The sequence below is a fragment of the Fulmarus glacialis genome, unplaced genomic scaffold (assembly GCF_000690835.1).
Source record: "Fulmarus glacialis isolate BGI_N327 unplaced genomic scaffold, ASM69083v1 scaffold38868, whole genome shotgun sequence".
NCBI classification, from domain to species: domain Eukaryota; kingdom Metazoa; phylum Chordata; class Aves; order Procellariiformes; family Procellariidae; genus Fulmarus; species Fulmarus glacialis.
This window is the reverse complement of record NW_009229558.1, coordinates 4676-15288: the sequence shown is the minus strand read 5'-3', so window position 1 is coordinate 15288 and position 10613 is coordinate 4676. Positions and strand designations below refer to the sequence as shown.

The window sequence follows — 10613 nt, the reverse complement described above, 5'->3', positions numbered from 1 at the left end:
GGGGCCCGGAAAGACATGACAGGATTTTATCTCCCCTCGCCCTCCTTCTCCTCCCCTAGGTCCGTGCCTTCCACCACGCCTTCAGCACCAACGACTGCTCGCGGAACGTCTACATCAAGAAGAACGGCTTCACGCTGCACCGCAACCCCATCGCCCAGAGCACAGACGGGGCGCGGACCAAGATCGGCTTCAGCGAGGGCCGCCACGCCTGGGAGGTGTGGTGGGAGGGCCCGCTGGGCACCGTGGCCGTCATCGGCATCGCCACGAAGCGGGCGGCCATGCAGTGCCAGGGTTACGTGGCCCTGCTGGGGAGCGACGACCAGAGTTGGGGCTGGAACCTGGTGGACAATAACTTGCTGCATAACGGGGAGGTGAACGGCAGCTTCCCCCAGTGCAATAACGCGCCCAAGTACCAGGTGAGTGGGGCTTGGCACAGGCTGGAAGCTCCACCGTGTCTGATGGCTGGCCGTTGAGAACCTCCTCCCTCGCGTGTCCTGGCTGTCTACCAAATTGGTCCTAAATGCCCACCTAAGGGTCTCTCTGTCTTCCCTGCAGAAGGCAAATGATTCCATCTTGTGAGCCTTTTCCTCCTTCATTTACTGCTTCCTAAGGCTACACCTGTGTGTGGTGGTCAACGCACCTGACCCTCAGTTGTTTCCCCAGTTTTATTTCAAATATTGAGCGTGAAGCATGTTCCATGGTTGTCTGTTTAGACACCGTGTTGCTTTTTGAAATAAAAGCTGAAAAGACTGTTGTAGCCTTCTGAAGTAACGCCTTGCCCCACAGCAAGGTGAATGTCTGTGGTATTTTACCCTTTTGTTGTATGGCACCGTGAGCTGAGGTTAGTGCTTAGGTAAGAGGCTTCCTGCAAAAACCTGCAGCAGTGCTGAGTGCTGCTTGTTTGCTCGCTGGCCGTGTTCCCATAGGTGACATCCCTTGGCTGGGATGCTGAGATGTGATATTCAAATAATTTCAGGTTATTAAAGAGCAAGTGCCATTCCACTTTTTTTGTCCCTATAGCAGTGTTTATCTTTGTTCTTCTGGCTGCTCACACAACTACATTTTGATTGCTGGATTTCCTTGCATTACAACTTAAGCTATATGCATTATAATTTCCATCTCATAATGCTGCAGCTTTGTACGAGTATTGGCTTATGTTTCAATTGTGGCTGAAAATCTGTGTAGTAACTTGTACCTGATATTCCTAAATTTCATGTAAAAGTTCACCGCCAAGCACTTAATTCTGTCTGAAGGTTATACCTGCCGTTTTTGGGAATAATACCTAAAATTAGTGTGATTAAAAAGATTTAGATCTCTTTCCATTTGCATGTTCCCTAGCATGCAAACTGGGTTGGCACTTTCCGGACTTGACCCTTTGTGGTCGCTTTCTGCTGTCCTTGTCTAGGCCTTTCTGCAGCAACAGGGTGAGGAAATGTTTTGAAGCCGAGAGTCCCCAGCTCGTGTGGGGACTCAAGGGTGAACGCAACCACTGCTTTCTCTGTAAAAATTGGTGAGAGCTCAGATCGGCAATCCTTTGGAGTATTTTGTGTTTATTAAGACATGTACAGTGATCTGCTCATAGAAAACATACTTAAAGGAAACACACGTGTTTGTTAGAAGAAAAATGTGTTGGCTGGAAGAAATCCCCAGCATTGGGGCTGGCTGGTGAAGAATCAGAAGTTCGTGTGGTGTCCTGCTGTGTCTGGGACTTCTATTTATGTCTAAAATAACATGTACTAGATAAATGCAGGGAGCACCGTGCATGCCTAGATCCGAGTCTCTTGCTGTCTTCAGTGTTGATTTTACTTGTGTGCGTGTGTTTGTGTGTCTGTGTGTGTATATATATTAAAAAAAAAAGGTTTTTCACGCTTACTTTGCCTAAGCTTTGCACTGGAATTTCTTTCTGCCTTGGTGAGGGAATACCTCTGTCAGCAACAGCACCTGCATAGTAGTGTATTCTGGTATATTTTGTATGTGGCACTTACCTTTCTAAAACAAGTTCGTTGTCTTTAAAATTGCTCCTCACAGAGCAATTACTGCTCAGCGATAGCAATAGCTAAATACAGAGTTCAGGTAACTTGGAGGCCATTACAAAGTTTCCAAAACTCTGCAGTATTCTGAAGCACATGGCATGTAGTATGCTCACTCTTGGTGCTCTTGCAAGGCTCGTATGAGAAGGGTTACGTTTATTATCGTGTCGGTGGTTAGGTACAAGCTGTCCACTGGAAACGGGCAGCAGAGGTATTCGGGATCCTAGTGCTTTTGAGCAAAATTGAAAAATTTGCATCATAAAAGTAATGCAATCATGAGAAACAGGAAAGCCTGCTTTAAACTTACCTGCTGCGTTATACATGGGCTATGCTTTATCTTTGTGTCTCCGCTTGAATATGCTGACTCTTTCTATGTGGTTTTTTTTTTCATTCCTCCTCCTGTCTCCCTTTCCAGATAGGTGAAAGGATTCGAGTTATCCTGGACATGGAAGATAAAACATTAGCGTTTGAGAGGGGCTATGAGTTCTTGGGAGTTGCCTTCAGAGGACTGCCAAAAGTTTGCCTGTATCCAGCAGTGTCTGCTGTGTATGGTAACACAGAAGTGACTTTGGTCTACCTGGGAAAACCCTTGGATGGATGACGTGGATTGTTTCGTTGGGACATCGAGATGTGGATGACTGGGAGGAGAAATCTGCATGTTGGTTAGAGGGAAACGTGTATTAGAGGAAAAACAAAAAAGTGTGGGTGTGTGTCCAAGAACCATCGAGGGAATCACGTGGAGTTTTGAAACGGAGGACCAGCCATACTTCAGGAATTGTGTTACATTTCCTCTTTCTACCAGGCCAGAAAAATCCTCAGGGTTGCAGTTGGTTGAGTGGGAAGCTGACACATGCATGTTGCAACAGATTTCATTGCTAAGATGGCAGCGTGTGACCTCAAATATTTAAGAAAGGATTTGATACAAAACTGCTTGAGGAAATTAACCTGAGATTTGTAAGTAGCGTGTTTTGTGAAAGACTCCCATTTTAAAACTGCTTGTTCCTTCCCTTCCCTCCTTTGGGCCAAGGTGGGTTCCAGAGGAGAGCGAGTCTGGTTGGGTTTTATTTACAATTTTTAACATACTGAGAAGCATGGTCTGTCTGGACTGCCCTTCTCTAGTATAATGATAAAAATGTGTGCAGCTATTTTTAAGTGTATTTTAAGGGTTGTATATATAGAACACATTGAAAAGAACAGTTAAGAGAAAGGGTTTGCTTTATTCTCACTGGGACATAATTTCTTAAAGGGAAAAAAACCCCCACTACGTGGCATCAGAAAATATACCTCGGACAGGTATATAATATTCATATAAGTGTACTTCTTTTGTTGTATTGTAAAGCATTTTGGGATGCTCTTGTGGAGTACGGTGCTACATTGGGTCGTTTTCTGTGAAAGTTTCCATAGCTTTACCAACAGTTTTGTTCTCTGTAGAAAATGCAAAACATTTTCCACATGAGTTTTCTTTTGCCAAAATTTGCGGTCCCCTTTAGGGAAGGAAGGCACAGCACAGCTTGTCTTCCTTTTGACATGAAAAATACAAACTTTTAAAGCATTCTTACACTTTCTAATGACTGTTGCAAAATGTTTCAAAATAATGAGGAAGGAGCATTCAGTTTCTGAATCCAGATCTTGTTTTCAGCTTAAATGGCTTTGTAAGGCTTTAAGGCTTGGCTGAACCTTTCTTTAATTAAATAAAATCCCCCAGAACCCAAGTATTCACCTGCCCATTTTCAGTCAGGACAAGTAAAACGCTCACTAGCCCTTTGATGGGGATTCTGGAACAGGTTCAATGTTCGGGTTTTTCACTTGCACCGGTTTTCGAAAAACCATGCACAAACCCCCTGGGTCAGCATGCTGGCAGACGCAGGCCGGGATGGCTGCAAAGCTGAGTGGTGTAGTAAGGAGGGACTTTCTGGTGAAACTGCTTTCCTCTGAGGTTGAAAGGTCTGTAGGAGCCCCAGAAGGGCTCCTTTTTATAGGGCATTACAATCTGTAAGCCCTGCGGCTAGTTCTTGACTCTTGTTTCTTGTTGGTTGGTGTTTCCCAGAGCTGTCTGAACTATCAGAGTTGGGCCTGCTTTTCAGAGAGGGAGAAGGAAATGTTTATACAACCTTTTTTTACTTTATTTGCGCTAGAGAATGTGAATTGCTTAGTATCAGACACTGGCAATTCTCTGAGTGCGGAAGAGAGAGGAATTCCTCTTAGGCTGTTGCTTGTTTCCCCCCCCCTCATTACTTGGGTAATGCGAGGAGAGCGGTGCAAGCCATTGAGTGAGGCTCCTAGTCTGCTGCTGAAGAGCTGTCCTTGGAGTGCTTTTTACCTAGTAGATAACCAAGTTCTGCACTGGAACAGAGTATGTATGTCATTACCATTTAAAAGGATTTTAAAGTATTTATTTGTTTTGTGTGTTGTTTATTGCTTAAAGGCAATATCGAGGTCCGTTTCTCTCGGCTGCGTTAAAGAAACAAAATACAGAGTGAGAAATGAAGATGTTTCAAATGGTGCTGAGAACAACCGAATAAATGAAGTGGGTCGGGTATACGAGTACCTTTTGGAAAAATCTGTTACAAGTGTTGATTGTACTAGACTGTAAAGTATGTATCTGCATAGCAGAACCATGGGGCTTGAAGTGGGGAAAAAAATGAAACAAATTCACAAAATAAAATTGTCCCTGAGATGAATGTATTCTCAGTGCAGTCCTGAAAGATGTGACCTCTGCACTTGTTCATGAATCCAGTTAGATGCAAGTAAACCCTGAGAACTTCCGAGGAGTTTTATTCACAAAATAATATTGATTTCCATTCTTCAGATTGCGTCTTACCCTATAAATAATTTCCCTCTAAATTAGAAATGCTGGAAGTTGAACATTCCTTAAGGGTGGGCTTGGGGGGACTCACTTATGTAAGATTATAACTTATTCCTGGAGACCAGTGCTGGCTGTACAAAATATTAAAATAAACTCTGCTATAATTCAGAAGGATACATTGGTGTGGATTGTTGTAATGACATCCGTGGTGTGGTGATAGGAAAAATGGAGTAGCAGTTCGGTGCACCAAGAAGATGGAGGTGTTGGGACTGTGTGATCTGCTGCGTGACTGCTTGAAAAGAGAGAATCTGATGACTGGTTAACGAGGACTTGAAAACTGAGTGGTCTAATAGGCGTGCTTGGGAAATTGCGTACTCTGAAACAGGGGTGCTTGCGCGTGGCAGTGTGGGAGAAGGCTTTCCTGGTCGCTGGGGGTCTCTTGATTTGATCTGAGGAGGTGTGCCCGCTGCTGAGGCTGCCCTGCCCTGCTGCTGTACCGAGGCGCCTCCTGCCCGGGTCAGCTTCTCGGCTTCTCTCTGTTTCTTTAGCTTTCCGTATGGAAGTTCAATATTGCATGGTGCTTTTAGGAAGAAGTAGGTGATTTTAGGAAGAAGTAGGAGATTGTGTCATGGTTGTGAGCTCCGAGGCACTTTCCAAACTCTCTGCATCCAGAATGTGCTTTTAAGCAGTGAACTTATCTCTGTGAGCTTCTTCAGGAGCGAAGAGGTTTGATGCTGGCTCGTAGAATCACTTTTTCTAGCCTGAGATACTTCAGAGTCGGCTAAACAGCTGTTTGAAGTATTTTCCATATCCCAACTAGTGATTTAACTGCTTTGATCAGGAGGAACATCTACTGTTCATAGCTCCCATAACAGAAGTCAGTCAGATTCACAGGTCTTGGCTTCAGAATCCTGCAGGACATCCAGAATTTTTTGATAAGTGAGCATTTTGTCTATCATTTGAATAAAACTCAGAATTTCTTGTGGTTTAAGTGTGCTGTGAAATCTGTTGGGAGCTTAGCAGTTGGTCATCTGATCTGGTCACGTTTCTATGTCTGAGGAAGCGAAGAGCTCGATATGGCCATTTGTTTTGGGGCAGAGTCTGTTCTTGGCTTTAGTGGTGGCTTGTGTTGGCCTGAAGTCAGTTGCGTGACTTCTTTTCCTGTGAGAGGACAGAGGTGTTGCTGGAACGAACTAATAAATCAAGATGACATGGGAAACTCACTCTGGTAGGGATATTTTCTTGAAAATGTTTTTTCCCCCACTTAAAATGCAGTGGTGAGTGTGCATTTATGGGAGTCCTGTGTGTGTCTTCTACTAGCAAACGCCATTTGGTTTTGTTACTTTTGGCCATGTTTCAGGTGACAAAACTAGCCAGGAGCAGGTGGCCTTGATCCTGTGGGCTGAACTTCTGCTGCCTCGCATGTAGCTGGATTCTTCTCTGCCTGCCTCTAAATCCGATGGCAAGCTGGAACATACTAGCTTTTCTCTCCACTTACCGATGATCTACATTTTTAAATTTCCTTAACACACGGATGTGTTTTCCAGATGGCTGCCTCTTTCTTCCCTCTTCCATTTTCACTGGGATGATGACAGCAATGATGAATTAAAATAACGCTTGGTCTGATAATAGTTGGATCGTACAAAACTTATTTTCTCTAAGTATTTGAGAGGTAACCAGCCCTCAGTGATTCCTGAACCTGTGTATTTCAATACTGATATATCAGTTCTAGCTAAATCTTTACACATTATAAATAGCTCTCGACACTGGCAGGAACACAGCTGTAAGTGCTCTAAGTGCTACCATTCTCTGGACAGTGCCAGTTCTTGCACAATACAGATAATTTGGTGAAATCTATAGCCAGAAAATGGCATTTTTGAAATCTGCTCTAGGATCCTTTCTACATTTACAAAACAGGTTTTTAAGTGGTTGGGAGTGGGATGTGTTTCATTTCTGTAAGTGATAGTAACCCACCTCGCACTAAGGTATAATTCGGTTGAAAGGAAAATTAATTAAGTGGTAAATGAATACAAAAAGCTTTTCCTGCAGTGGTGCTGAACCTGCTAATTTAAACTATAAGCAGCTTTTTTCGTACTGCTGTATGATGCTGTCCATGTTGTGTGACTTCTGAATGAATTCTCACACCTCCCCACAAGAGGGCAAAGTTAACAGTGCTGTGGGAGCCTAGGCTTTGCATTTCCTAAGTGTTGGGCAAAATAAATGTTTAATGTGGAACCTTCTCTGTTAGCGTTTGCTTCCTGGCCTCTTAAAAAACCAAAACAAACCAAAACCTCTCAACAAAACAGATGATCATGGAGAAGTGGATAATGGAAATAGAATTTTTGAAATATACTTCTTCATTTGAATCCTTGATCCTGAAATTAGGCTGAGCAAATCTTTGCAGTTCAGAAAATTATTTTCAGTGAGAGTACACTGAACTGAGACTCCGAGATCGTCTTAAAAGACAGAAGGGGATTTGAGAGGCTCAAACAAAATGTCACCATTGCCGCTCAAAGTCTACTTTTTCCCAGGCTTGCTTTTCTTCCTCTCAGGCGTTTATGACCAGGAAATACTGATATCATCAAAAGATTGTTTAAAAAAAAAAAAAAAATCCATTGCAGTGAAAAAAACCCCAAAAATCATTGAAAAGGGATTTTAAAATAAAACTTTTTGTATATTGCAGGTGTTGTTTATTCTTCTGCGATTTTACAAGCTCAACAAATAAGGGTGTCTTTTTCCTTCCATGCCTGCACTTGCAGATTTGTTGTGAGCTAGCTCAGTTGTTTCATGTTTGCTTGATTTGTTTTGTCTTTTTAATCCATATTGTTCTACTTATGTTAAAAGCTATATATTTACCTGCAGGCAATGTTCAAATGGGGAAACGTATGAAGGTAAGACCTTGCCTGTTCTTGTCTTTTGCGTAGTGTCTCATCTTCTTGTGAGCTCCCAGTTTCTACAGCTTAAACCTTCAGGAATTTTATCCAGAAACAGCAGAGTGTTACCGTGCGTGTAAATGAGTGACCATCCTGGGACATGTCACCTTTGTATATCTACAGTGTTTTACTGCTCAGGATGGGCGCGATGTCTCCAAACATTTTACTGTATGTTTTGCAAAGTGATTTTTTTCTTTTTTTTGTCCTTTCTTGAACTTCTGATTTCAGGTCGTGAACCTGCTCTCATTTGTACAGTGCAGTCTCCGCATCTTTGGAGGCGTGCTCCAAAGCTAGGGCAGATGTGAAAACAGCTGTTTTACAACAGTGTGTATGCTGCAGCTACAAAATGCCATCCTCTTGCAAACATTCGAGCTCGGTTACCTGCAGCAAGGCACACTGGCATCCTTCATTCCTGATGGCTCTGTTTAAAGCAGTCCGTCAGCTTCAGTTTGCAGTGAGTTGAAAATCGAGGCAAGACAAAACCTGATCAATAACAGGAAGCACGGACCTGTTTTGAACCCAAGCAGGTGAGCGTGTGCTGTGTCTCACCTCACTCTAGACTCTACGTAGTTCAATAATGTGTTAAATCTGAGAGCGAGCGAGATACGGGCTGTACTTCATCCACAAAACCACCACAGTAACAAACTGCTGGTTGCAGCTTCAGATGCAAGAAAGACTTCAGTGACTGGAGACTGAAAGGCTGTGAGCGAGTTATTAAACCAAGGTTATGAAGTTCTTTTGTTTCTTTAGCATCCTACATTTAGGAGAAGTAAGCCATATCCAATTGCTTTTAAATAGTAATTTAAGAGAGTAGCTCCACCAGCTTCAATATGTGACTTAATAATTATGAAGTGGACAAACCTGTCAGTAAGGAAATGGATGTTGACCAAAATGCTTTTTTGTATGATATTCTGAATACTGCAGTGGTTAAAGCTTTTCAGCCTCTGTCTGCCATTTCCAAATCACCTTTTGGGGTTTTGTGGCTTTTTTTTGTTGTTGGTTGGGTTTTTTGTGCTCAGGTGACAGAGAACGCTTTTCTTACGCCAGATCCCATCTGACATGGGGCACCTGAGCCCTTCTGCAAGGTCTTGTGAAAGAGCAGAACTCCAGGGTAGGATCTCATGTTTTGTAAACGGGCAAGAGATTTTATCTCAGCTTTAGCATACGATTTTGTCTTACTCCTGGAAAAATAACTGACGCGTGCAAAACTGGAGCAGAGTTGGAACAAACATTAGTGGAACTCAGGAGGCTGTGCAATACGGAAATAAGTTGTTTTTAGGTGTCAACCTGTGTCCCAGTGGTCTCTCCCCACTGTGCTGTGCATCTCTGGGACGAGGCTTGTCTTTACTGGCAGACCATTAGCTGCTCTCCTCGGAAGGAGAATGGAGTACGCGAGGGGAAGGTCTACTTTATTAATCGATGCATCGGTTTGAACTTTCCCCCCTCTTGCATTCCTGTGTCAATTCAGGTCTCAAATTGAAAGGTGAAAGCCTGCTTTGAGTCTCTCCCAGATACAGCTGCGGGGATGAGCTTTCAGATACAACAATGATGTCACCTTTGAGTTAGAGTTTGTTTAGAAAGAACACAGAAACTTATATCCTGGCAGTTTTTTCTGTTTTCTTATGCGAGACCAAGGAATATGCCCTAAGTGCAAGAGGGCGCACCAATCCTGAAATCCTGCAGACCGGCTTTTCTCTGTCACTTGTCCTGCAAGTATCACGCCAGAAAGGAGGGATGCTGAGCCCCAAGGCTGAAGATCTGGGAAAGGAGGACTTTGGAGTGTGAACGCTCCGGCTCGCTTCCAGCCCTGATTGAAATCCACGTTGAGAAGAGTTGCTTGTGAGATAACGCCACGTAGCAGGGATGTTGGGTCTCCTGGCCAGAGGGGAAAGCTGGGTGGGATAGGCTTAGCTCTGTAAGGAGCTGAGATAGTTTCACTTCCCTTCGCATTAATGACACAATTACTCACTTCTCTTAACCAGACTGGCAGCAGGAAGGGAGTACGTGAGACTACAGATGGGAGTAGTTTTTCTTGTCACAATTTGCATTGCTGAATGATGTCACGGCAGTGACTTGTCCATACCTTCTCCTGCGGGTGACTTAGAGCCTCCAGTCCTGACAGTTTTTTGCTGAAAACTTTGTGCTGGAGTAGGTAGCTCAGGGGGTTTTATTGCTTTTAATGGTTTATTTTATTGTTCAATACAAAATTGAGATCAATTTATCCACATCTGGCAACCCTGTGGGAAAAACTTGGGCCTAGGTGCCCAAGGTCTTTAAGGTCTAGGTGCAACCAAAGACCAAACTGTTGATGTAAGCAACCTGGTCGTGGGGCTTTCCAGCTCTTGAGGAGATCTAGGAGGAAAGATCAGTTGTCTTCTCTGGCTTCGGGCACTTGCTTCTCCTGCAGATGCATTGCGAGCAGTTCTTTTAGAGCATCTGGATTTCCAGTAGTGTCTATCTCAGATTATGACTTGTAAGGCAGTGGATGCCCTTGGCTTCCAGTTGCAACAGAAATACAGTGCTCTGCGACTTCAACATCTGATGCGTCCTTCTGCATGCTCTGCTCCGAAGACCTTGTGATCTGGATGCTCTGCCACTCTCCGAGGAAGAGATTCGCTTCGGCGTGGTGGCGGATCCCTCGTGCAGACCTCAAACCCCCGGCCTGGGAAAGGCGAGTGGGTGAAGGCTACGAGAGGCGGCAGGAGCCTGGCCGCAGGGTGGGCTCGGCCGCGCGTGTGGGCAAGCAGCGGGGGAAATGAGATCACTTCTGCGGCTCTCCCTTCTGCGGCCCGCTTCCTCCTCATTTACATCTCGCACGCTGTCAGATGTGGGAGAAGGAAGAGC

General features: G+C 44.2%; 1 protein-coding gene across 1 annotated transcript; it reads left to right on the top strand.

The window, feature by feature from the left end:
- Positions 1-59: 59 nt before the first annotated feature.
- FBXO45 (F-box protein 45) lies at positions 60-3093 on the top strand (the record flags this gene model as incomplete). The annotated part of the gene is made up of 2 exons (XM_009583892.1): positions 60-416; positions 2446-3093. Coding segments are annotated over 2 exons (543 nt in total), but the record flags the coding sequence as incomplete, so codon positions are not given.
- Positions 3094-10613: the final 7520 nt, after the last annotated feature.